Source organism: Bos mutus, chromosome 14 (genome assembly GCF_027580195.1).
Source record: "Bos mutus isolate GX-2022 chromosome 14, NWIPB_WYAK_1.1, whole genome shotgun sequence".
NCBI lineage: Eukaryota > Metazoa > Chordata > Mammalia > Artiodactyla > Bovidae > Bos > Bos mutus.
Window position 1 is genome coordinate 76,167,070 of NC_091630.1, and position 27,717 is coordinate 76,194,786.

Genomic DNA, 27,717 nt, shown 5'->3' on the forward strand with positions numbered 1-27,717 from the left:
CTGATTCTTTTGAGACCCCCATGGACTGTAGCCCGCCGGACTCCTCTGCCCATGCAATTTCTCAAGCAAGAATACTGCAGTGGGTCTCCATTTCCTTCTCCAGGAGATCTTTCCGACCAAGGGATCGAACCCATGTCTCCTGCATTGGCGGGTGGGTTCTTTACCACTGAGCCACCAGGGAAGCCCCAGTAGGCATGTACTAAACTCGTTGAATGAATGGCTGTTCTGGTCAACTATGTACCAGCACCCTGCCTGAAATGAGGGTAGAACAGATCCAGGCAATGTTTGGGCCTGAAGCTTATACAGTCTGATAGCTATCTGCAGTGAAAGTCACTCAGTCATGTCCAACTCTTTTCGACCTCATGGGCTATACAGTCCATGGGATTCTCCAGGCCAGAATACTGGAGTGGGTAACCTATCCCTTCTCCAGGGGATCTTCCTGACCCTAGACGCCTGCCCCTCCCTGGGAGGCGGACCCACCTTGATGTGTGGCTGGAGGTCCACGTCACACGGCCGCAGGTTGCAGAGGCGGCTCTCCTGCTCAGGCCAGCAGTGGGTGTTGACATTGGAGATTCGGGTGGAGACCCCCAGGCCGCAGCTGGTGGAACAGGGGCTCCAGGGGCTGGTGTACGCAATGCAGTTCTTGTGCCACGGCTCTATCTCATCCGTGTTCCCTGCGGATGGGGACCAGGTACCTGGTGATTTCCCAGTCTCCATCAGCCCCCCAATCCCTGCCGTCACAACCCTAAGGGCTGGGGTCCCTGAACCTCGGCGAGTGGGCAGTCCCTCTGCTTGGAGGTCAAGTTGGCTTCTAACTAGCACGGGTCCCCAGTGAGAAGAGAACTTGTCATGAGTTCCTCATACTTCTCCAGAGTGAGGACCATCTTTAGAGAGAGGTGACCTGAGTCCAATCCCTGCTCGACCACCTACAGGCTGTGTGATTCTAGACAACTTACTCTGGGCCTCAGGCTCTTCTCTGGAACAATAACATCTGCCCTGCGGGGCTGGTATGGCAATAAAAGGGTCCAGATATTGACCAAGTACGCATCAGGCATCTGCAAGGTGCTGGGAATAAAAGGGTAAAAGACACCGGTCCTGCCCCTGCAGAGATGACATTATCTGGGGAAGGTCAAGGGAAGTGCCTGCCCCAGTACTAGAACTTCATCTGCGTGATGCTCAGGGCATCGTGGCTAAGGGGACACGCAGGCTTCAGGGGCAAATTGTCTGAGTTCAGCTCTTAGCGCCGCCCCTTAGCATCTGGATAGCTTCCAATAAACTGGCTCCCACCTCCAAGTCCCAGGCTCCCCACCTGTAAGTGGGGTTGACAACAGCACCTCCCTGCCTCCTGTCCCTGGTTATGGATAGAAAATACAGGTTCAGGCACGTGACAGGGCTCAAAAGCTGTCCCCGTCCTTAGTAAGCCCTCGGGAAGTGGGAACTGAACCCCAACCCTTGGCTGGTTCTTTCAATGGATGTATCCTGGCAAGCAGAACACGGCGAGTGCTCCTAAGTGTCTAAGAAATGGAGTGAGCTGAGAAAGGGAGTGAGCTGAGAGGTGGAGACAGGTGAAGAGCCAGGGAGACCAAGGAGCCATCTCACAGAGGGATGGAGCAAGATACACAAGAAAAGGACTTGTGTATTTTTATCAGGAAGCCGGTCCTTCCTGATAACACACAAGCCCAGAAGCCAGAGAGGGGAGCCTGCACGGAGAGACAGCAGGTGCGCCGGGGAGATGGATTTACGAATGCAGGGATGAATGAGTGAGAGAAGAGGATGCTGGGAGACAGGAGACAGCAGAGGCCTTTGAGGACGGACGGACTGAAGAGAGGAGGCGGGATGGGAGGGAGGCGGCGGTGGGGAAGGATTTGCCGAGGAGGATAAAAGGCTTTGGTTTCTAGGTCACCCACTCGGCAGGCGCTCTGCTTGTGCTCGGTCAGGCGGCGGTCACTGGGCCACACACACTGACGCGGTGGGCAGGCCGCCGCCGCCCCCGGCCCGACCCGGTGGCTCTGTTCTAGGAGGCCCGCTGGGGACCGACTGAGCTCGCCATCCCCTCCTCCGCGGGCTGGAGCGGCCCTCCCCGCGCCCCGCGCCCGTGCCCGCACCCACCGGAGGTGCCCGTGTGGCGCGGCGCCGTCTTGCGGGGCCTCCTGGCGTCGTCTTCGCACACCCACTGCTCGCAGCAGCGCCCGGGCAAGCTCACCCGCTGGGGCCGGCGGCACCAGAGGCGCGGGGGCCGCGCGCGGAGGCACAGCGGCGTGCAGCCCACCGCGCCGCCCACGCACGTGCAGTTGTACTTGCAGTTGGGCTGGAAGGACTGGCCGTTGTTGTAGCGCACGCCGTCCAACACGCAGCCCACGCCAACCACCTCTGCGGACACAGGCGCAGAGGGTCAGGCCGGCCGAGGGGCTGGGCGGACCCGCAGGGCAGCCCCCTGCCGCTGCATCACGCGCCCCCGCACCCCACCCCGCACCCCACCCCCCGGGGTCCCCATCGTGGAGAAGGGCCTGGCCCGCTGCTCTGGCCAGTTTGGTGGGACCTGAGCGGAGGGTGTGGCAGCCCATTTAACCTGCGCAGAAACACCCGGTGCTGTCTGGAGGGCTGGACAGAGGGTGGGAGGCTACAGCCTGGCCAGGACTGGGACCCCAGGCAGATAGCCCGGTGTCCTGTCCCAGCAAGTGGCACAAAGCCTGGTCCTGACAGTTATCCACCTCGAGGGTCACAGTTTGTGAGAGGAGGCCGAGGCGATGGGAAACCCGTCACAACACTTTGGAAGAGACTGGGTTCATTCAATGCCTGTTTGTGGAGTGTGGTAGGTGGTGGGGATTTAGTAGTGAAGGAAGGAGACAAAAGCCTCGCCCTCAATGAACTTGTGCTTGTGTGCTTAGTCACTCAGTCGGATCCGACTCTTTGGGACCCTATAGACTGCAGCCCGCCAGGCTCCTCTGTCCATGGGGATTCTCCAGGCAAGAATACTGGAGTGGATTGCCATGCCCTCCTCCAGGGAATCATCCCAATCCAGGAACTGAACCCAGGTCTCCCGCATTAATGGCAACCCACTCCAGTATTCCTGCCTGGAAAATCCCATGGACAAAGGAGCCTGGTCGGCTACAGTCCATGGGGTCGCAAAGAGTCCACACTGAGCGACTTCACTTTCACTTTTCACTTTCATGCATTAGAGAAGGAAATGGCAACCCACTCCAGTGTTCTTGCCTGGAGAATCCCAGGGACGGGCGAGCCTGGTGGGCTGCTGTCTATGGGGTCGCACAGAGTCGGACACGACTGAAGCGACTTAGCAGCAGCAGCAGCAGCAGAGCGTTGATGGGGACATGAAAGCAGGGAGTTGGGAGAGGGAGGGGCAAGGTTGCAGATTTAAACAAGGTGGGTAGCCAGGGCCTCAGAGAGGTGATAATGTTTCAGCAAAGATAGAAAGGAGGCAGGGAGCTGAGCTGCCCAGGTGTTGGGAGAGAAGCCTTCTAGGCAGCCGGGAAGGCCTGGGGTGGGAAAGGGGAGGGAAGGGAGGGACAAGGGCCGGAGGCAGGAGAGAGAGGGCTTCCCCGGAGGCTCAGAGGAAAACGCAAAGCTCTTAGAGCCTGGAACTCCGGTTGATACACAGTATGTGCTCAGTGAGTAATGATGAATCAGTGATATGAATTATGCTTCACAAAAACCTTGATGGTGCTGAGTTGAGGACAGACCGACGGGGTTTGGAAAGAGTCAGAAGGTCATGCTGGGGAGTCCAGATAGGAGGCGGTGGTGCTTGGACCAGAGATGGGCAGCCAGGAGGAGAAGGGCCCGCTTCTGGGTCTATTTGGAGGGACTCGCTGACAGGTGGGATGTGAGGATGAGAGGAGAATCAGGAAGGACTCCTAGTTCTATGTCCCAAGCCCTGGAAGGAGGGGGATGCTCTGTCCTCAGAAGAGCAAGGTTGGGGTGGGTGGCCTCAAGCTCTTCCCTAGACTCGAGATGCCTGGTTGACTTCAGAGTGGAGCCAGTTCTGCAAGCTTGGAGCTCCAAGAAAGATGTGGGGATACTGGGCTCTGACCAGCATCCCAGCCTTCCATGTCAGTCCCATTCTGAGGACGGTGTCTAGAAGTGCAGACAGAGATGCCAGGGCAGCCAGGGTGCTCACCCCAGGAGGGCTGGTCTGCCAGTAGTTCCAGTGTATCTCCTGGATTCACCTGAAGCTGAACCATCACCACCATCATCATGGTGTATCTCACAGGAGGGAAGGTTCTTGGTCACCCGACCCGCTTTGTGTTAGGCTTCCTTGCATTGCTGACTTCATCCCAGAAGGAAAAGGGACCATGTCATCACCTGCAATTTCACCTGCTGCACACCTGCGTCTCAGTGAGGTTGAGTCACACACCTGAAGAGACAGCGCTCGGCTCAGCGGAGCGGAGGGGACAGGATCACAGCCTGTGGGGATGCTGGGGTGACTGCTGGCTTTCCTGGGAGGTGATTGATCTGGGGGAGGAGGGACGGGCAGGAAGGGCGCTAACACTGCCCGTCCCATCTGGAGCCAGGCACCATCTGATAAGTAACCTCACGCAGTCTCACGGTGACTGTCCTAGAAGAGCTTTGTTTTCTTTCTTTGGCAGAGGGGGAGCTGGGTGGGTGAGGGGAACAGTGATTCGTCTGCTCAAGGCCCCCCAGCTGGTGTCTGATGAGGCTGCACCCCCCCAAGCTCTGACTCCACTGTCCATTTCCTTCCATCGGATACCAGTAAAGGAGGGGAAATAGGAAAGCAAAACAGTGAGTGAATCACCTAGTGAATCACTCGTCTTTTGTTCTGAGTCAGCCTGGCCTCGCCCTCTCACTCCAGGGACAGAGTGCACTCGTGTGTGTTGGTGGATGGGAGATGGAGTGCTGAAGGCAGTCTCTGCCCCTGGGTGTGGGAACTTTGGGTGGCAAGGGCACTGCTGGGTGCTGGGAGCCTTTGCACAGTGGTTCTCATTGCCAGCAGCACAATGGCACTACCCAGGGGGGCTCTTTAAAATCATGATGCCCACACCACACCCCAGTACCTGGGGGTGGACCTGGGCTTCGGTATTTTTACTTTTTTATTTTTTGGCCTTGGTAGCTCCGCAGGTGAATCCAGTTTGCAGCCAAGATTGGGACCATTTGCCTCCGGAAGTTGTTCACAGTCTCCTGGGAGGTTTGGGAGGTGGGGGCAAAGATGGATGGTGGATGGCAGCGATGGCCCTACCAGCGGACTCTGGCACCCCTTCCTATTCGGTTTCTTTACAGCTGATTGAAGGACCAGCTTCTGATCAGGTGGGGAAGCTGGCTGAGCCTCCTTCACCATTCAGACTTTCGGGTCCATTCAGGCATGACCTGGTGGGCTTTCCTCTTATTGAGGGACTTCTGGGAATTCAAGTCGCCTTGCTGTGCCACCCAGACCTTTACTCTTCTCGCTCCACCCCTGGTCAGCTTCCTGGGAGCAAGGACAGTGGGCCATGCCTTGTTGTAACCCCATTGATGTACCGTCACTAACCTGTGTTCATTATGGGTGAATGAATCAGTGGGTAGAGGGATGGAAATCAGGTGGGGTTAGCCCTACTCTGTATTGGGCTTCTCCCATGCATCAAGTACTTGACATCCAAACCACCCAAAGAGGTAGGCATTATTCATTGCATTTTCCTTGATGAGGAAACTGACATTTAAAAAGGTTAAGCAGTTTCCCTAAACCCATTGTGTTGGTTGATTATGTTGCTGAGGTTTGAACTTAGGTTGTCTAGCTTCAAACACCATGTGTGGATTTTCTGTTCCTTTACTCATCAGAGGAGGGAGTCAGAGCTTGAAACGAGCCCTGCCCCCCCAAACTCTGAGGATAACCCTAGACAAAGCTAAGGGGACGTTTACAAAGGAAATTTGAAGCAATATTCAAGAGCAACTGATCACATTTTAGGCTCCTGTGAAATTCTTTGTTTAGCCTCAGCCATCATACAGAGTTGATTCGATCAAGCTCCTTAAGTGACGTGCCCATGATCACGTAGCCAGCAAGTGGCAGAGCCAGGATTCAAAACCCCAAGCCTGTCTGCCTGTACATGTCATGATCGTTCCAGCAAACCACACTGCCCTCAATCCTGACCCAGTTGCACTGAATGCAGACTCATATTTGCACAACCAAAATAGCCAAACAGTTTAATTCGGAGGTCACTCTCTGCCCACAGATGTATTTAGCTTGGCTCATGGAGTGTGTTTTAAAAATGTTTTGAATGCGTTGCCAGAATTACAAATCATACATGAACCTGGATTTTGTTTTCTGGATTCTCTTGAAAGGTGAGTAGGCTAGACCAGATCAGGCTCCCTTTTCTGCCTGACCTCAGTGGCTAAAGGTTACGTGCATTAGTCTGCCGTAGTCCCCACCATGCCCTCTTTGAGTCGTTTACGGCACTCTTGCAATTTGGTTTTTACTGCCTTGTCCTGGCCTAATTACAAGCACATCGCTAAGGACAGATTTAGCCTGTCCTGGGGAATGTCCATTGGTTGTTGGCCATCTGCTAACAGATTTTTCTATGTAAATAACCTCTTCTTTCTTTTTCCCCTCTGGCCCCCAAATATCTCCTTCTCTATAGCTCTCAGACCCTGGACTATTTTCTTTACTGCATTAGGGTTCCATGAATTTAGACACTATGGCAGTATTTCTGAGAAGATGTTCCATAGAACATGGGGGAATCGTATGTGTGTGTGTCTGTGTGTATATGGTGTGCAGGTGGGTGATTGGGTAAAAATCTGCCTGGAAAAAAGTATTCACTGTGCAAACAAGTTTAAAAAGTCTTCCTATGATAGCTCTGTTTTTGGAATTTCACAATGGATGTGGACATTTGACACCTCTGAAAAAGTCTGTCCCCTTGTTGAACCTTATTTATTCCAAGGTCTGTAGACCTCTGTGACTGGAGAACCCTTGGCCCGTGCCATATTTATTACAGTATCCTGAAATCCACCGTCTGCTTTCCAAATGCAAGGAAAGAAGCTACACGGAGACTCATGATGAGGGGAACCGAGAGGCTATGTTGAGTGAAGAGGTGACATATAAGGAGGTAGGGGAGTGGAGTAGAGCGAGGTGATTTTCCTGGTCCTGGGTGGTAGAGACAGGCAGGAGAGGCACTTGTGGGTCTGCAGAGTCTATGGGTCCATGAGAGAATGTCTATAAAATTGTGGTGCCTGGCATGTGGTGAGGTGTCAGTGCAACTTTAGAGACTCATATAGTCACAATGAGTTGCCTTGAAGGACAGCTGTAAAGACGGAAAGAAAGGAAACAGTCCCGTAGAAGTGGAGGGGACTCTGGTGCAAGAGGGCTCAGCCTGGTCTCCTCACCTGGGTACAGGGAGAGAGTATGTGAGCGACTGTACACTGTGGCCGTCAGTCTCAGAGCCGAGTATGAGCGTCACCCAGGGAGCTTGTTGAAGGTTGTCGATTCCCACCCCCACTGCCAAAGAACTGGAGTGAGTGGGGTGGGGCTCAGAAAAACATTTTTAACCAACATGTCAGATGATTCTATGCAGATGGAATCTGCAAGCTCTCTTTGAACACGCTAGTTTGTGGGGCTAATAAGTCTCTGTAAAAGGGGGCAACATGGAAAGATGGGAGAATCAGTGATGGTTACTTGGAACGCAAGATGACTTGATATGAAGGTTGAAGCAGGAATTAATGTCAAAAGAGCAGAAGGAGCTCATAGATTAACCATAAATCCATAAGTATCTTGACTTGAAATTATATGTATAATCCTCATCAATGACACTTCAGGAAATATAATGAGTTAGCTGAAGATACGGAGAAGGCAATGGCACCCCACTCCAGTACTCTTGTCTGGAAAATCCCATGGATGGAGGAGCCTGGTAGGCTTCAGTCCACGGGATCGCTAAAAGTCGGACACAACTGAGCGGCTTCACTTTCACTTTTCACTTTCATCCATTGGAGAAGGAAATGGCAACCCACTCCAGTGTTCTTGCCTGGAGAATCCCATGGACGGAGAAGCCTAGTGGGCTGCAGTCCATGGGGTCGCACAGAGTCCGACACAACTGAAGCAACTTAGCAGCAGCAGCAGCAGCAGTAGCTGAAGATAAGACAGTCTGCTGTGTGTGAACACGCAGAGTCATGGGCATGAGGAAAGCTTGATTCAGCCTTAAGGGAAGGAGTTCTTGAGTTTATGAGGCTTTGTGTAAATTTTCAGAAGTTAAGCTGCTGCCATGATGCCTATTTGGGCTTCCCTGGTGGCTCAGACAGTAAAGAATCTGCCTGAATGCAGGAGACCGGGTCCAATCCCTGGGTTGGGAAGATCCCCTGGAGAAGGGAATGGCTACCCACTCCAGTATTCTGGTATGGAGAATTCCGTGGAGTGTATAGTCCATGGGGTCTCAAAGAGCTGGACATGATTGAGCGACGTTCACATCACTTCCTGATGCCAGTTTACCTCTTTTCATCATACTGATCATGTATATTGAATAAACGCTCATATGATTCAAGATCATATGACTCAAGGCCAGCCCAGATAGAAGCAGGAGACCAGAAAGCCTCAGAAAGGGGGTCTCTGGGAACAACAAAGGAAATGATATTACCCTTTGAGGAGCAAACAAATAACAAAAAGCAATAGCCTCTCCCCCAGCATGGGGCTATTATAAAGACCAAGAGCAAGTAGAAACTCCAGGAAAAACAAAAAACTTCATAATAAAGGAAATCCAATCAAGTTTACTACCTCATGCTTCAGCAAAAACCATTTACATCGTCCTAATATTGTACATAGTGGTCAAATAGTGGTTTATAATAAAAAATGTGACAATGATATTGGAAGCTGCGGGAGGCGGTGTCAGGCAGTATTAAGGAGCTAAGTCATCAGCTATCATATAGGATCATGCACAGTTATAGATTGTGCACAGTTGGTATTTTAAGCTGATCAAGATATAACGGAAGAGATGCATTGAATAGTTGCAATTACCAGAAGAAAGGGCCAAAAAGTTAAAAGTGACTGTAGTGAACTAAAGGAACGTGGGTGGGTGGTAGGAAGAGATGGTTTCAGGCTGCTGCTTTTTGTTCTTTCAAGGTTACTGAATGTTTTAATACCAGATTATGTTCATTGACAATGTTACTAAAATATCTGGAACCCCGCAGGGTCCTGGTGCCTCTGGGAGGTCACGGGAGGCCTGCAAAGAGTTCTACCACGAGGAGAACAGAACCAGGCTTAGGTCTCTCCTGGTGGATCCTTCTTCCCTGGACTCGTCCATGGATGGAGGCCAGAGAAGACAAGGTCCAGATGCAAGAGGAATGCTGCGTCCCTCCCTGCTCAGCCTCTGGCCCATCATCATGGACTGGGGTCGGGGGGAGTGGGTTTGGGTACCTCCTGCAGAACCAAGCCTGGCCAGAGGAAGGGCTATGGATGGCGGGGGTGCTGCGGGCCAGAGCTGGGGGCTGGGGCTGGCCGATGGTGGGCGGGGCTGGCCGATGGTGGGCGGGGTCTCACTTACGTGCACACACGCCTACTGCGTACCTCGGGTGGTCCCCGCTGTAGTCGCAGTAGAGGCCGCGGTGGGGGTCGCAGACCGCAGCCTCTGTGCAGTTGTCCCCCAGCTGCTGGGCACACATCTTGCAGCACTCGCAGCCATCCGTGATGAGGCTGACGCCCAGCGGGCAGCGTGGCGGGGCCGCTGGGCACTCGCACGGCCACTTGCAGAACTGGGGGCGTGAGGAGGTGTCCTCCAGCGGGGCCGGGGTGGGGCCCATGGCTGTGGGAGCTGGAGGGAGGGCCTGCGGGGGAGAGAAGATGTAAAGGAGGCTGCCCGGAAGAGGGGTCCCAGGCCAAAGGCTGGCGGTCGCCTCCCCATCTTCACGGGGTTCCAAAGGTTTACGTCACATTCCATTTCTCTGCCGTGCTTTGGGTGGCCAGACACCTCCTGTCTCCTCACTAGCATGGAGGAGCTGGCATTAGCACACGTGAAGCCAGCTGCCCGAATTCCCCTGCTTGGGCGTGCTGGGTCAGGCTCCGTGTCAGCTCTCTGAGCCCATGGGTGTCTCCTTCCCCTCTGATCATCCCGCTACCTGGGAGGTCAGTGAGTCGGCCTCCTTTGCAGATGAGAGAGCTGCGGCTTTGAGAAAATGCCTTCTGATGAGTCACGCTGTGGGTGCAGCCCCAAAACCCGACTCTCTCTCCACCCCATTGCCCTTTTCTTTATGTCCTAAGGATCCACCCTCTCTGTGCTAAGGGTCCTTAAGAGCTGACTCATATATTTTTTTTAAATTGAAGTATAGTTGATTTACACTGTTGGATTAGTTTCACGTATATTCAGTTACATATATTAACCATATTCATTATACAAATGTGTGTACTGTGTACACAGTTACACACAGTGATTCACATTAGGAGGTTGGTTGGTTGGTTGGTTGATCAGAGGCTAAGTCATGTCTGACTCTTTGCCACCACTTGGACTGTAGCCCGCCAGGCTCCTCTGTCCACAGGATTTCCCAGGCAAGAATACTGGAGTGGGTTGTCTTTTTCCTTCTCCAGGGGATCTTCCTGACCCAAGATCGAACCTTTGTCTTCTCCATTGGCAGGCAGAGTCTTCACTGCTGAACCTGCAGGAAAGCCCTTTATACATAGTCTGTATGTGTTAATCCCAAACTCCTAATTTATCCCTCCCTCTTTCCCTTTGGTAACGGTGAATTTGTTTTCTATGCCTGTGGGTCTATTTGTTTTGTTAATAAGTTCATTTGTATCTTATTTACAGCTTCCACATACAGACGACATGCATATGTACAGCCAGGATTCGGCCAGCCGACCTGTCATCCTATTATTATCATTATTAATTCCTTTCCCCTCTGAGCACCGGGAAGGGGCTGCAGGGGGCGGCGGTGGCAGCGGGTGTCCAGCCTCGTGGTTCCTGCTGCTGGCCCGCTGTGCCCCCGTGGGGAGAGGACTGATCCTGTGTCCAGTGCCAGCCCTGTAGAGAGGGGTCTGATTTTGTGCTCAGTGTGGTGGACACCCACTCCACTTCTCTCCACCCATGCTCCTTCCCAGAGCCCCATTCCCATCCACGGGCAATATATTCATCTATATCCTGGCAGATATGATGGACAAGACAACAAGCGCATGGGGAATGGGAGATAAGCCCCAAAGAGCATTTCTGTACTGCAGATGAGGCTGATGGAAAGGGAGGCGGCTCTGGGGCCATTATTACCAGCTTCAAACTGCCTGTATCTCAGAGATCCAGTCACCTGCCCAGCCCCTCCATCCTGGCCCCTCACTCTTTACCCTGGAGGAAACCTTGGCCCAGAGAGGAGGAGAATTGCCTGAGGATGGAGAGTGAGGACTGTAGGCACCTCCCAGCCATTTCCCCACCCCCAGGCTGGTGGTCCCTGCTGGAGAGGCTCCTGTCTGGGGCTTCTCAGCAGTGACTCCTGAATTCTGAGGTTAGCAGAGGTGGGGGGCCCCACAGACCGTCCCCTCCATCCTGAACCAGAGGAACCCTGCTCTGTGGGTTTAAAGATCTGCATTTTCATTCTTTGAACAAAACAGATGCTGAGCTATTTAGACAGCTTCTTTTCTCTCTTCCTGGAGAGGAAAAGAAAGAAAAAGAAAGTGAAGTCGCTCAGTCGTGTCTGACTCTTTGCGACCCCATGGATTGTAGCCTGCCAGGATTCTCCATCCTTGGGATTTTTCAGGCAAGAGCACTGGAGTGGGTTGCCATTTCCTTCTCCTGGAGAGGAAACCGAGACCCAAAGAGGCAGAGGGTGTCCAAGATGACATGCCCACGTCATGGCTTAGATACCAGTGACTCTCCCAGCTCTCATCTCTGCACCCTTGACCTCTGCCCACTCTTTCAGTCACTCAGTGAACATTTGCTGAGCTAGTTCACCGTCTTGCTTCTGTTTTAAGCATTTGAAGATGAACTTAAGCATCTCCTGTGGTACGGGACCATGGCTTATGGGAGAGATAGACGATAGAGGTGATTTATTACAACATGAGGCTGCATGGAGAGTGGGGGCACCAGGGCAGTCCCAGGAGCCCTCCAACCACCAGCGCAGGAAGCTCTCTGCTGAGGTGAGTGGTCCACATCCCTGCGCCCTTGGCTGTAAGAACCAGAGGCCAGAAGAGGTGGTGCAGATTGAAGGGCTGGATTAGTTGGGCTCTGGGTTCTAAGTTTGGCACCAGACAAGTGCGGTAAATGTCGATTTGAAAAAGGGCCTTTGAAAGTCAAAAACGTAAACCTTGATTTGAGGTTTTTGTCACCTCTATGCTTGGATTCAAGTGCTGGCAGGGGACAGATTGCTCTGGGGTTGGCAGTGCTGGTCTGTTTTCATCTGGAAGTCATTTGGTTTGCTTACACTTGTTTGCTTTTCCTCAAAAAACACATGGCAGAGCAAAACATCACACCCGTAAATCAATGAACCCACACACACAGGCACGCACTCACACCCTCCTCTTTCTGGCTCCATGGAGAGAGACTTGTCCTAGTCAGATTGTGACACCGGAGGCCTGGAGATTTATGAGAACCGCCCCCCGCCCATCCCCCGCCTCCGGGCCATCTCTGACAGCTCCTAGACCCTAGAGACCTATTCTTGGCACAGCAAACAAAAAAAAGCCCTCTCCTCCAGAAGGCTTGCGTGCCTTTTCCAGGTTGCTTTAGAAGTAGTGCTTCCTTCACCGGAATGTAAGCTTGTAAAGGGCAGTATCTGCGCCTTACTTCTATCTGTGGGCCTGAAACACGGTGCATGACCCATAGCAGGGCGGTGGAAGTGTCACCTGGTGGGATGGGGGATTGTTGACTCCAAAGGACTTTGGTACCAGTTCCTTGACTTTTCAGGACCTACCATCTTGGAGCCTTTTCTTTTCCAAGTTCGAGTGTCAAGAAGACAGCATGGGATCCAAAACAGTCAGAAGAGGGTTCCCTCTGTGTAGTTTTGACCTTCCTATAGTTCCTGACCTTCCTGAGCCTCGACATCCTTGTCTGTGAAATGGCCACAATAATGCCCACTTGGGGGAATTGTCGGGAGGGTGGGGGCATTGTGTACACAGAAGCACTGTGTGTGCAGATACTCAAAAGCAAGACTTTTGCACTTGCACTGCCATGCTTGTGCACACCTCCCTCACCCACAAGGCCCATCGCAGGGCCTGGGGGTCTGCACCCTTTGAGCTGAACTGGGATGGGTCCACAGGGTCACCACCCATCCTGCTGTTTCCATACCAAGTTACAGCTCCCCAGAAGGAAGCCTGCTTTTCAGTTGTGGCCGGGAGCCCCAAGGCACAGAGCTTCTCAAGGGAAGCCCCAGTGGAAACCCCTCTTTGGAGGAGTGAAGCAGGTGAGGGCGGCCTTGGGACGCTGGAGGGAAAGGGGCGGGATCCTCTGAGCCAAGCCCTTGCAGTTGGCGCCATCTAGTGGTAGGAAAGCTCCCAGCCCTAGGAGGTCCTTGATGAGAGCTGTGGGTGGGAGGGCTTTTAAAGGCAAGGCCTGAGGTCTCCTGGGATAGGTGCATGACCCTCTGAATCCTGACCGCCTTGTCTAGCACCCACATCCCAGGGAAGGTGAGTGCACACACACACACACACACACACACACACGCACGCACGCACATCAGCCATCTTGAGTGCCCAAGAGGTAATTGCACGTCCACCTGCCCTTGGCCTTGGCACAGGGACCATTGTAAGCTCACTGCTGTGTGCGGCCTACGTCATTTTTTTCTAACAGCAGAAGCTAAGGGTGAAAAAAGGGAAGGATAACAACCAGACAGCGAGGAGAGTATCTATCGTCCGGGGAGGCCGGAGAGAGTCAAGAACAGCCTTGGCTACTTCCAAACCGCAGCTGTTCACATGCAAGTCTCTTTTACGACGTGCTTCTGGAGGCAGACTCCCTGAGGATGCCACTGTGTTTATGGGGAAGACGGGGTGGGGCTGTGCCCTGATGCTGCCCAGGCCAGGCACCCAGGGCTCAGGCCCCTGCCTGGTTCTGTCCGCTCAGCCGCCGCCTCCATCAGCAGTGACCTCAGGGCAGCGCCTCTAACAGTCACTTCCTGGGGTGGCTCCCAAGCATTGCCACCTGTCAGAACCATCCAGGAGCTTTAATAAACACTGGTGCCTGGCCACCATCCCCAGGCAGCCAGACTGAGGCAGGATCCCGGGCAGGATCCTGGACCTTGAATATGGCCAAGGGTGAGAACCGCTGACCTCAGGACCTTGTAAGATACAGGTGCCTGGAGTCCACTTGGAATCCTCAGCTTCAACTCTTCTCTGCTGGGCCCGGAATCCGTAATTCATCCTGCGTCCCTGGTGATTCTTGTGGGAATGGGAACCGTGTCTTAGAGAACTGGGCCAGGGGAGTGTAAGGCGGGGGGAGGTTCTAGGCCATTTTCCTTTCCTAATGCGTGGCTTTTCTAGAACTGCACTTACATGCCTACCCTGCTGGCTGCTTGATCAGCCTGGACACAAAACAGCCCAGGCCGGCCCGCAGAACACATGCCATTCTGTGGTTTCATGGGGTGGCACCGGGCTCCGTGAGCGGGCCTCGTGTAGTTAACTGAGAATGGTTTACTTTGCTTTTCATGCTTTGTGAGAAGGACTGAAAAGCAACAACAACAACAAAAATAAAATTTTAAAAATGACTAGCTCCCCATGGTAAGCTAAATATCTGCTGAGGACTGAATGTTATGCTGCCCACAGATCCGTATGTTGGCATTCTAACCGCTCTAAAGGTGGTCTTAGCGTGTGTACGTGTGCGCTCAGTCATGTCCAGCTCTTTGCAACCCTATGGACTGTAGGCAACCAGATTCTTCAGTCCATGGGTTTCTCCAGGCAAGAATACTGGAGTGGGTTGCCATTTCCTCCTCCAGAGAATCTTCCTGACCCAGGGGCTGACCCTGCATCTTCTGCATTGGCAGCTGGGTTCTTTACCATTTGAGCCACAAGGTGGAGCCTCTGGGGGTGATTGGATCATGTGGGTGGACCCCCTCATGGATTAGTGCCCTTTTGAAAGGGACCCCAGAGAGCTCCCTCATCCCTTCCACCACGTGAGGACACAGCAAAAAGATGCCAGCTATGAAAAGGGGCCTCATTAGAATGTGACCATGCCGGCCTTGACTGTGGATTTCGAGCCTCCAGAGCTGTGGGCAGCAAGACTGGAAGCCGCCCAGCGTGTGTGGTGTTTTCCTCCAGCAGCCCAGGTGGACCGAGACCGTGCCCGATACTGCACCCTCTGGACAAGGAGGGCACTCAGTGGGCAGGTTCAAAGCAATCCATTCAATCATAGTTACTGGACAAACTTAAGCAGATTAAATTTAAGAAGGGAAAAACTAGAAGAATGTTCAATCAAAGACCCCATAGGAAACCCTGTGTGTATAATTTGGGGGTGATGTTTAGAAGTGGGCAGTGACTGAATTTTCTGATGTTCTCCAACTCCCTAAAAATAGATTCAGGAACATGTAAATCTATCCTTTGACTTTTACCAACAGTTTCACTTCATTTTTACAAAAGTGGGTGGTGATGGGAATGGTAGCAGCGAGTAGGAGGCTGGTGGTGGTGGGGTGCCGCCCAGGAGACCTTAATCATCCCGATAGATGAGGGAGCTGAACCCCACCGTCCTTGGAAGGTGTGTGCAGTTCATCGATGAGTGGGGCCCTGGGACCAGGAGGTAAGGGAGGGGCGTCTGCAGTGAGTGAACCCATTTCCCGAGGCTGTGTGACCTGGGTCTGGGCTCGCCCTCTCTGAGCGTCTGTGTACACGTGTGTAAAGCAGTGATGATAACAACATCCTCCAGCGGCCCTAACGAGCAGTTATAGCCTTTCCCCTATTTCACAGAGGAGGAAACTGAGGCCCATGGTGTTGAAGTAACTTGCTCAGGGTTTTGAAGCTGGGAAAGTGTCCCCAGAATATCCCTCCAGGTGACTTGTCACCAGGCTGCCCTACTCCCTCATTCATTCACATTTGTATTCAGTCATTCATTCCTCCACCCTCCCATCACACGCTATGCACTAAGCACCTCCTGCATGGCTGGGCTGGTATTCAGATGGACGCATGGTGGTCCTTACCCCATGGCAATCACAGTACAGACACATTTATAAGATTGCAACATAGGGTGGTGAGAGCTGCAATGCACTTGAGCCCAGGTTGCCAGGGATCCCCTAAAAAATATATGGGAGACTCTTGTGGAGTTTTCAGGGACAGGATGCCGTTTCTTAATGCCTGAGTGCCCAGCACTGCTCCTGGCACACCCCGGGCAAGCACTCCATGAACAGAATAGTCCAGAGCTTAGCTTGCCCACTTGTGGGCAGCCACACCCAGATACTCCACCAGGGGGCAGGGTTGAGATAGGAATGGCCTGAGCCGGCCCCAGCTGGGCCCTGGGGGCTTTAAGGAAAGGGTTCCCTATTTGGAAGCAGTTTCTGCTCATTCCTTCACTGATAAGAGAGGTCTGGGGGCAGTGGGAGGACGTGGACACAGGCCTGGGCCCAGAGCTGGGGGCACGCTGTGGTCTGCCCTTCCTGACGCTCTTATATCTTTGATGTAAGTAACAGGCAGCTACCACATGGGTTGGTGGACACATTTTCTGAGCTCCTCCTCCTCTGAGTGTACCCCTCGGCATCTGTACCCGGGGCCTGGGTGGGGATGCCCTGCAGGGGAGCCTCTGTCTTGAGCAGCTCTTAGCTCAGCCCCTGCAGGACACCTGGCCTGAATGTTCAGAGGACCCAGCCCTGCTGAGTCTTCCATGCTCACGCCCACACCGTCGGCAGGATCTCCAGGGACCTGGAGACCCAGGCACTGACTCAGCGCTGGCCAGGCTGCCCGTCGTGGCTGATGGAAGGTTTGTTGAGATTTTCTGCTAATTGGTTTTATCAACATGCAGTCTTGTGAGCTTCTGGTTGGGAAAGTAGCCTTTATATGGAGAAGATAGAAGCGGCAAGAAGCCAGAGTTCTTTCCAAACGATAAACCCTCAGGCATTCTTTCATTTATCAAATATATGTAAAGCATCTCCGGAGTTCTCAGTACAAAGTCCAGGGGAGCAGCCAGCCTCCCGAGGAGCCAGGAGCATGAACAAGGCAACTGCCTTACAAAGCAAAGGACCAGACACCAGCCCCCTGGGACAGCCCCCCCACAGCATTTTTGCAACCGAGTAGAATGGATTCTACACTTTTAAAAAGTTGTAAAAAACAAAAAGGAATATTCCACGGACAGCCTATAGTCCACAAAGCTTAGAATTTTTACTATCTGGTCTTTTTAAGGAATGATCACTTCCCCGGTGGTCCAGTGGTTGAGAATCTGCTTGCCAATACACGGGACACTGGTTCAATTCCTGGTCCGGGAAGATCCCACATGCTGTGGAGCAACTAAACCCGTGCGTCACAACTACTGAAGCCCACGTGCCCTGGGGCCTGTGCTCTGCAACAAGAGAAGCCAACACAGTGAGGAGCCCACGTACGGCCGCAGAGAGTAGCCCCTGCTCACCCCAACTAGAGAAAGCCAGCACGCAGCAACAAAGACCCCGCACAACCAATAAACTGATAAATAAAAAAGGAAACGGTCACTAACTTCTGCTATGTAGTGACAGAGCTATAAGTAAGCTAAAACCCTGACAGAGTGCATAGCAAGTGACGGGCATCTCTATCAGGGTTGCATATAATCAAAGTGTTCATTCTGTCAGAGGTGTGTTCAAACATTTACACATTTGGGAGAATAATAGAATGAATCTCACATACCTACCTCTGCTTCAATAATTATCAACCCTCCGTAATCTTGTTTCCTGTTACTCCTACCTACACACATACTTTCTCATTCTTGAGGATTTCAAGGCAAGTCTCAGACCTCATGATTTTACCCGAAATTCCTCAGAGAGTGTCTCTAAAATATGGAGAGTTTAAAAAAAATACCAGTTTTCATACCAATACAGTTGGTCACAATTTCATAATTTTCTCTGTAGTGAATACTTAGTCCACAATCAAACTTCACTATCTCAAAGCTTCAAAAAACAATCAGATGGTTTCTTTGAATCAAGAGCAAAATGGTCTACACGGTCTGCATTTTGCCTTTTGTGCCTCTTCTAATGAGTTTCTGCTCTAAGTCATCTAATCCTCGTGCCAGCCCTGAGTCATCTCCCCCAGTTTACAGATGAGTAAACTGAGCCACAGAAAGGTCAGATCATTTGCCCAAGGCCACACACAAACGGCAGAGTTGGGATTTGAGCCCAGTATCAGTCTCTTAAGGCATCACACTCAGGAGCCCCACTGTGGGTTTTCTCAGCAGAGTCTAGCAGGGGCTGCAAGAGCTGGATGAGGAGGGAAGGGGTGGGGCTGTGGAAGCAGGGAGGACTTCCTGGAGGAGGAACCATTTGCTCTGCATCTTTAAAGGATGAGTGAGAATAGACCGGAAAGGCAGAGAGAGGGTCCAAGCGGAGGAATGGCAAGAGCAGGGAGCGAGCAGGAGCTGCAGCATGGCATGGTGCAGGAGTGACCAGAGGTCACCGTTGCCAGGGCTTAGGGTCCAAGGACACAGAGAAGGCAGACAAGGGCCACAGCAAGATGACCTGAGGGCCATGCTGGGGTGTGTGAACCTGCTGGGGGAAGATGGGGACTTTTCCTGAGTCAGTCAATCCATCCCCAATGCCAGGCGATGACCGGAACAACCGTGCGAGGGCTGCTGGTGGTCCCTGTTTGAGAGACGGGGAAACTGATGTCCACCAAGCTTAGAGACACAGCCAGAAAATAACACACTTAGCTCTGACTGTGGGCCTCGTCCTCCTCCTATGAACTCCAAGGGACCCTTTCTAGCCCAATTTCCAGTTCATTCGATTCACTGGGAGGACCGGAGAGCGGTCATCCCAGGCTTGGCTGTGATGGTAGCCATGGGCCGGCCAGGGAAGGGACCAGCCCTGGAGCAACAGCCAGGACAGACACGGGCGGGAGAAGTTGCCTGCATTGAATTCAGGCCTGTTCCGCTTAATATAAGGGAGGAGGCACCAGTTGTCCGGTAGAACAGAGGTGACCATCTTCAGCTCCTGCGGCCAGACCTGCAGTGGGGGTCCCTGGGTTCCAGTCCCCAGATCTGCAGTGGGGGTCCCTGGGTTCCAGCCCCCAGATCTGCAGTGGGGGTCCCTGGGTTCCAGCCCCCAGATCTGCAGTGGGGGTCCCTGGGTTCCAGTCCCAAGATCTGCAGTGGGGGTCCCTGGGTTCCAGCCCCCAGATCTGCAGTGGGGGTCCCTGGGTTCCAGCCCCCAGATCTGCAGTGGGGGTCCCTGGGTTCCAGCCCCAGATCTGCAGTGGGGGTCCCTGGGTTCCAGCCCCCAGATCCGGAGTAGGGGTTCCTGGGTTCCAGCCCCCAGATCTGCAGTGGGGGTCCCTGGGTTCCAGCCCCCAGATCTGGAGTGGGGGTCTCTGGGTTCCAGCCCCCAGATCTGCAGTGGGGGTCCCTGGGTTCCAGTCCCCAGATCTGGAGTGGGGGTCTCTGGGTTCCAGCCCCCATGCTTAGACTGGCTCCAGGTGAGCCGCTTGCTCCCCGACAAGGCAGGCTGGGGTGAGGCAACCTCTCTGGCGCCATCCAGCTCTGATGTTGCCGGCTCGCTAAGCTGGCCTCAGATAAGGTCTCCCCTCCCTCCACGGCTGGAGCCCAAGCCCTCCCTCTTCCTCCTCCTGGATGGGGCCCTGACTCAGGCAGGGAGCACAGGACATGAGCAAGGGGCTGGCCCACAGGACCCCCTGGGGAGGGGTGACACCCCCCCACACACCCGGCCCTGCGTGGGGAGCTCAGGTGTGTTCTTGAAGCCTGGATTGCAGGGAGGTAATTAAACTGTGCCTCAGTTTCCAGCTCAGTAAAGTGGGGATGATACAGGATCCTGCCAGTGACTCCGATGCCTGTGGTCCTCAGCGCACCATGAGGGCCCCACGAGGGCTGGCGCTTTGATCCTTTCAGAGCTGAAGTTCGCATGTGTCAGGACACGGCTACTTGGAGTATGGGGCCAGAAACAGGTGGTGCGTGCATGTGTGTGTGTGCGTGTGTGTGTGTGTGTCTGTGTTGGGGGAGGCAGATTTGAACACCAAAGGCAGCAGTAGGAAGGACAGATAGACAGATAGACAGCTACCCCCCAACCCCCCACCATCCACGCAGCACCCACCCACAAGCTTCTGCGGTCCAGGAGCTCAGAAAAGCTGAGAAGGCCACATTTGCAACCCTAAGTACCCCCATAGTCACTCTCTCATCGCGACCCCCAAGCTCCTTTCCGACGCACGCTCAGCACCCGGCCTGCGGTCTGCATCTGTCACTAGGGCTCCGCAAGTGGGACTCTCAGGTCCCTTGAGTGGATGAGAAGCTGAGGCCTGGCAGGGAGCGGGGAGCTGGCCTTTAGCCCCCCTGGCTGTGCGCTGCCACCGTCCCTGGGCCCCCACTGCATCCTGCTGAGGGCGCGGGCAGAGCGGCTTTCTTGACTCCACTTTCAGAGAAAGAGATCGAGGCTCAGAGACCAAACCCCGAGCCTGGACTAGAGCGGAGTCTTCTGACTCCTCGTTCTGGGCTCAGGCAGCAAGCCTGTGGTTGCAGCTCACTCGGTCAGTCCTCTCAGCAACCAGCTCCAGGCTTCTTTGTCAGAGTCCCTCCTTCCCCCTCCTAAGCCTCCACTTAGAAAGGCCGGTGCGGCTCCGCTCTCCCCTCCACCCTACCCAGCCACCCAGGTTGGCTTCTGGTTCTGTTTATTAATTCATCCATGCATTGGGCACCTATACCGAGTGTTACAGTGACAGCAAGCTGGGTAGAGACAGTGCCAGGTCCCCAAGTGCCAGCACAGCTGGGGGCAGGCACAGCACGTGCCAAGGCCCTGGGGTTTGTCTTGCAGGAGGACAGGGTGTCAGGAAGGCAGCTCACAGGAGAGGCAGGGCCGGCTGAGAGTGCCAGCTGAGTGGTGTGTTTCTTCCCCCCTGAGTGAGAACAAGGACTGTGAGGGCCCACGGTGGGATGCCAGCTGCTCTAGCTGGCGGGGGAGGCCAAAGGAAGCTTCTCAGAGGGGTACGGTTACAAAGACATTGTTCCACGATTCGAGAAGGTGGGGAAGGCATTTCAGGCAGAAGGGACAGCAAGGGCAAGTACACAGAGGTGGAACACTCGAGTGTTTGGGAGGATGGCCCTCGAAGTTGGAAAGAAGGTGAAGGAGGGCGGTCCCAGAGGGTGAGGCTGGAAACCACAGTTAGGCTCGTCTCAGAGGAGGCAGTACAGCGACGTTCATGGAGCGCCGTCTGCTCCAGGCTCTGTACTCAGCATGACCCATTAAGAGGTGGATGTCCTGGGGTCATGGATGAGGAAACTGAGGCTCAGAAAGCTCGAGGTGATCTGTCTGAATTCAAACTCTGTGGTTGACTCCACCTCATTCCAAGAGCAAAATCCATTCTCTTACCGCCAAGCTTCGTGTGTGGACTTGCACTTGTGGTCCAGTGGGAATCCTGTGAGGTGTTGGGACAGAGGGCTCAGCCAAACCAGGGTCCAGCTCCTCCTGGCAGCAGGGAGGAGTGGGGAGCTGGAGGTACTGGGTGGGGAGGTTAGGGTGGAAAACGGCCCCAGGTTTCTGATGGTAGGGGTGCAGATGGAGGCATTACTCATGGAGATGGGGACGCAGGTGGGACCAGGCTCTTCAATGGTATTTACAAGGATGCTTCTCAAGCTTGCAAGACCTCAAGGATCGAGTGTGGTGAAAAATGTTAATACTCCGGAGTTCTGGGCACCTGCACAGCCCGCTTGGCAGTGCCAGGGGAGCTGGCACTGGTCTTTGCTGTAGCATCTGGGGATCCTAAGGACCAGGCCTGACCAGGTACCACTGAGATGGTGGGACCCTGGGAGATTCAGCTGGTGGTACGTTTTCCAGTTTTATGAAACCAGGGGGTACACTCTGAGGGTCAAAAGAGGAGACTTGGGCCAAAGGGAGAATATCTGGGGACACCTTGAAGGGAGGACACACATGTAGAGGGACATCCCGGAACCTCGACTTTTGGGGTGCCAGGCCAGCAATGCTCCTAATGGAGGGGCAGTGGCAGGAGTCCCCCCTAAGAATCACAGCAATGAGCCCCGCTTCTGGCCCCCCGTGAATGAGTGTGGCCCTAGGACGGGGTCGTGGCTCCAGCTGGAAGCAAGTTTGGGGTCAAGTCCAACCTCCTCATTTTCAGTATTAGCAAATGAGCACCACGAGGGTGAGTGGCTTGTCTAAAGTGACAGAGATGACTAGATGACCGACTCCTGGACAAGTCCATCCTTCTTCAAGAGCAGGATCCAAATTCCAGTGCTCTCAGGATGCTCCCTTCCCCCTCAGACCAGCTCCTCCCTTCTCCCACCCAGCTCTGGGCAAGATCAGGGCACATGGCCTTTCTCTGCACCCTGAGACTCAACACAGGTTCTGGGATGGGGAGAGGGAGGGAGGGCCCCTCCCTTCCTGTCCTTCGGGCCCGGAATCTCTTTCCTTCTCTCCCACTCTCATCCCCACCAAGGCTGAGCAGAGTCATGGTCCGTGCCCCAAGCCTGGACTTGCCTCCTGATTAGGGGGACAGGGTGAGCAGATTTTATCACCTCCCCTGGAATGCCCATCACTCACATCCGAGAGGCCCTGTTCCTTCTCTGCTTCTGTCTCTCTTCCCCGACCCTTGCCCCCCAGGTTGGAAGAAGGAGGAGGAGAGCTGGCAGATTATCAGGAAGTCAAGGCTGGAGGAGAGACCAGAGTCTCTCAATTCAATGGTTTTAGAAACGATGTGTGCATAAGAATTATCAAGGTGTCAATTCATGTACGCTGGTGAGGGTGGGGAGGTCTCCTCAGGGATTCAGGCTCTGGGGCCCCAGAACTGATTTTTTCTCTCTCTCTTTCTTACTCTGAGCTAAAAGTCTGTCTCCAACACATGAGCCATCCTTGATGGTGGGGACTGAGCTGACAGAGTCTGATCACTTCTCTAGACACAGGATGGGGCTGGGCACAGAGCAGGCCTGTTAGCATCCATGGAACAAGTGAATGGACGAGCTAAGGAAATCTCAGTCATTGTCAACCTGACTCAGGGTTGGAAGATGCAAATCTCAAACCATCATCATCCTAATCACTGCCATCGTGTTACCATCGCCATCAGCAGCAGCACCATCAGCATCACCATCATCATTATCACCATCAGCAGCACCATCAGCACCATCAGCATCATCATTACCGCCACCAGCAGCAGCACCATCACTGTCATCATTACTACCACCAGGAGCATCAGCAGCACCATCAGCATCATCATTACCACCACCAGCAGCACCATCGGCATCACTGTCATCATTACCACCACCATCAGCACCATCAGCACCATCAGCATCATCATTACCACCACCAGCAGCAGCACCATCACCGTCATCATTACCGCCACCAGCAGCACCATCGGCATCACCATCATTACCACCGCCATCAGCACCATCGGCATCATCACCATCATCATTACCACCACCAGCAGCACCATCAGCATCATCACCATCATCATTACCACCACCAGCAGCACCATCAGGACCATCAGCATCATCACTGTCATTATTACCACCATCACCAGCAGCATCACCATCATCATTACCACCACCATCAGCACCATCAGCAGCATCACCATTATCATTACCGTCACCAGCAGCACCAGCAGCACCATCGGCATCATCACCGTCGTCATCATATTTTCTTCTCCTATCTGATAACCCAGAAGTCTTCCTTGACTCCCTATACATGTACTGAGAAGCTGGCCAGGACTTGGAACCCTCGCGATCTTCCAAAGATCAGCTCAGCAGTGAACCCAGCACTGTCCACCAATTGCTCTGCCCCTCTTCTTGCCCACCTGGTACTGAGCCTGGGGTCTTGATAAACCTCTGATCACTCGTTCGGATTGGCGCGCTTGTCTGCAGCCAGTGCTTCCACTCAAGATGGGATGCCCCTCCCCTGCTGTTTGGAAGGAGGGTCACTTCCTACTCCCCCGTGGCTGTGGTGGGTCTTCGTGTGCTTTACCTCTCTTTCACTCTTTAATCATGCCAAGAGGGTTAGTACCCAAGAAGCAAGTACTAATGTTATGCCTTTTTTATAGATGAGGAAACTAGCTCAGAGAGGCTAGGTTACTCATCTGAGGATGCACAGCTTGGAAGGAGGGGAGCTCAGTATTTCCCCCTCCCCACTATAACCTTTCTATGTACTCTTGTGCCTTTTCAGGCCAACTCAGTCTAGTCAAACATAATGTGAGTTCCAGATGGAACTGTATATTTTCCAGCAGTCATACCAAAAAGCAAAGGTGAAATTTATTTTAATAATATACTTCATTTGGCCCAATATATTAACAGTATTATCATTATTATCAACATCATTATCAGTATTATCAACATGGTATCAATAGAAAAAATCATCATGAGAATTTTGCAGTCTTATATTCACACTGTGGATTTTACTCTTACAGCTCAGTTGGGGCCAGCCACATTTCAGGGGCTCAAGGACCTCATGTGGAAGTGGCTACTGGCTGGACGATGTAATGAGCCTGATCTAGACTGTCATGAGCCCGCCTTGTAGCTGTGTGGTTTTCAAGTGAGTTGATGTATGTAGATGCTTGGGATTGGGTGCCTAGAACACAGTGAGTGCTGGGTCAGTGTAAGCTCTCGTCATCATTCATGTTTCTGAGACATGGGAGGTGTTGAATGACTGACCGACGCACTGAAGCCCTGCCCCAAACATCCGCAGTTGCAGGGTTCTCTTGAGAGCATTCTTAGCCTGCTTTACTTCCCGGGTTGCGGTTGGCATCCTTCCCGTCTCCTCCCCGGATCCCACCCTGGGCCATGGCTGGCTCACCTCCCCGCCCCCACATGTAACCTACGGGGTGTGTAGCAGCCCCTCCCCACGTTCAGAGAGATGGCAAAGGTTCCTGAGAGGAATTCCAGGGTTTCTGTTTGTACAGACAGCCTCCTGGCGTTTGGCTGCTTTGCTGGCATGGGGCAGGGGCCTTTCCTGAAACCTGGGGAAGGGAGGGGAGGGGAGTCCGCAGATGGCCTGGGGGTGCTGCTCAGCCTGAGGTCAGGATCTGGTCTCCCACGGAGCCCTGTTCTCATGCCCAGTCCAGAGAGCGAGCCCTGGCCAAGGGCCGTGCCCAGGTGGAAAGTGTCTGTCCCAGCCATGCTCTTGCCAGCATCCTGGGCCAGCGTCCAGCAGGAGGGGCTCAGAGCCGGGAGCAGAGCGTCCAAATTGCCGGAAGGGGCTCTGGGCAGGGAGCTGGTGGGTGTGGGGCCTGGGGTGGGGTTTGAAATGCTAGCTCAGGTCCCTGCTATAGACAGGGGATATAAAGAAGGCATCTCGCTGATGCTCCTGTAATCTTTTAGAAGGGAATGTGCCACTTATCCGGAGCCACATTATCCTGTAGTCGATTCCAGAGGCTGAGAGTGGGTTTGTGTTTCACACCCAGCTCAAGCATCCTCACGCCATGGGGATCTATACCTTCAGACAAGCCACAGTCACTTACACACATGCACACACACACACACACACACACATGCACTTGTACCCCTGTGCACACCCACACACATTTCTATGGGAGAAGAGACATGAGTCTCAGCCTTACACAGACTATCAGAGACCTCACATGTGCCCCAGAATTTATTAGCACAGCATTTGTGTTCAATCCCTGGGTCGGGAAGATCTCCTGGAGAAGGAAATGGCAACCCACTCCAGTCTTCTTGCCTGGAAAATCCCATGGACGGAGGAACCTGGTAGGCTATAGGTTCCATGGGGTCGCAGAGTCAGACATGACTGAGCAACTTCACTTTCTTTGTGTACTGGTCATGTGCCACTGATACACTTTCCTCGATCAGCTCTGTGTTCACTCCTCGGCCCCAGGGAGCTTGTGAGGGGCTTGGGTTGTCAGCCCCGATTAACAAGAGAAGACGCGGAGGTCCAAGTGGTTAAGGGACCAGCCAGTGGAGGACCTGTACCCAGCCTCGCTCTCCTGGACGGCATCACCCCTGTTGCCTCTCGTTCCCATGGAGAGGCTGTTCCTTGCCTCTCCAGCCTAATAGGCTCGGTAGGGGTGGGGACCCTGTGCTTCTCACGTCTGCACAAGGACACAGGCCAGGGAGGCAGGAGGCTGCCCTGCTGAGAGCTGACCTAGGTTCAAATGTCAGTCCCACTGATTGCTAGCTGTGTGACCTTGGGCAAGTTACTGAACCTCTCTGAGCTTGAGTTTTTAATCTACAAAGAAGGATGATTATATCTGCTTAACAGTGTTGCTATGAGAATTTAGGAGATGCTTAATAAAGACTCATAAGAGAGTAGACTGGAAACATATAACTACCATACAAAACAGATAGCCAGTGGGGATTTGCTGTATGACTCAGGGAACTCAAACTGGGGCTCTATGACAACCTAGAGGGGTGGGATGGGGTGGGAGGTGGGAGGGAGGTTCAAGAGGGAGGGGAGATGTGTATACCAATGGCTGATTCATGTTGATGTACAGCAGAAACCAACACAATATTGTAAAGCAATTATCCTCAAATTAAAGATAATTAAATTTTTAAAAATATCATTTGGATGAACTGAGGAAGGTCTTATGTATATAAATAGATAGCATTTGATGCAGGAACGCCCCCCACCCCCAACAATGTAAGCCGTTTCTCTTAGCACATGGGAAGTCCTCGATACATGTAGAAGGGGGAATAAAAAAAGCAAAGAGATGGAGAAACAAGGCCTGCCTGTGGATCACCTTTATCATATGTTACATTCCCGAACATACTTGGCTGTGTTTCTGAGCTCTCCGCCCTGTCCAGCTCCTGGATTTATCTCTTCCTGTGCTGGCTTCTTCCTCCTTCAATTACAGAACTTTGATAATGTTTTACTCTCTGATGTGAAGCTTCCTTGGCAGTTCTCACTGACTTTTTTTCTTCCATATAAACATTTATCATCATTTTTTTTTTTAAACACCCCCAGGACCCTGAGTGGACTCACAGTGCCCTTATATGTGAGCTTGGGGAAGATGAGCATGGCTGGAACCTGGCTCTAAAGCAAAGTGCAGGTTGACAGTATGCGTCTCCCAGCCCTCTCTGGGGGCATTAAGGCTCTGTCTGGGGAGCTCCTGAATCACACAGCAGTGTTAGGGGATTACCGTGGGTCCCCAGAGAAGGTCCCGGTCAGGAGGAGAGGAGAGGTACCCCGTCTCCTCTCGGAAGCCTTCCCTCAATCCTGCTGTTGGATTCCCAGCTCCTGTGCTGCACGTCCCCTCAGCTGAGCCTGTGGACCTGTAGCCCCTCTTTCCCAGGGGAGAAAGTACCTCCCTTCTGAGGAGGTGCTCGGTGTTCCCATGTACTTGGACACCCCTCCCCACAACATCTCTCTCTCCTCCTCCTCACTCAGACCTCGCTACCATACCCCTCTCACCTCTTCTCCATCCACCCCCTGTCCTCCCAGACACAGCAGCTCTGAAATAAAGGCTGCTCACCTCCTGGTTGCTCGGGTCTGCAGGAAAGAGTGGCATTTGGCAAAAAAAATCTAAGTTTGAATGCTTCCACTTACTGATGGTAAGACCCTGGGCAAGTCCCCGGCTTGCACTTGTCTCTATTTCTTTCATTCATAAAATGGAATTAATATCCTTTTTATTTGGTTCAGCACCAATTAGTAGGCGAGAGCCACACAAGGCAGGGAGGATTCAACAGCGAGTCACCAGCTCTACCTGCCCACATCATGCACTCTACCGTGCTTGGAGGAACACCCATCTCCCAGCAACTGGCCCATGGTCAGCTCTGA

The 27,717-nt window shown here is 53.2% G+C and overlaps 1 protein-coding gene across 2 annotated transcripts in view; it reads right to left on the reverse strand.

Moving 5' to 3' along the window:
• The window catches only part of CCN4 (cellular communication network factor 4), a 32,438-nt gene that overhangs the window by 3,374 nt on the left and 1,347 nt on the right, over positions 1-27,717 (reverse strand). The window contains exons 2-4 of one of the 2 annotated variants that reach the window (XM_070382754.1): positions 9,468-9,747; positions 2,110-2,370; positions 481-674 (exon numbers count right to left, since the gene is read on the reverse strand). In XM_070382754.1, coding sequence (XP_070238855.1) covers positions 481-674; positions 2,110-2,370; positions 9,468-9,747 — 735 coding nt within the window. The remainder of the gene's footprint in view (positions 1-480; positions 675-2,109; positions 2,371-9,467; positions 9,748-27,717) is intronic. The other variant, XM_070382755.1, reaches the window with a different exon arrangement.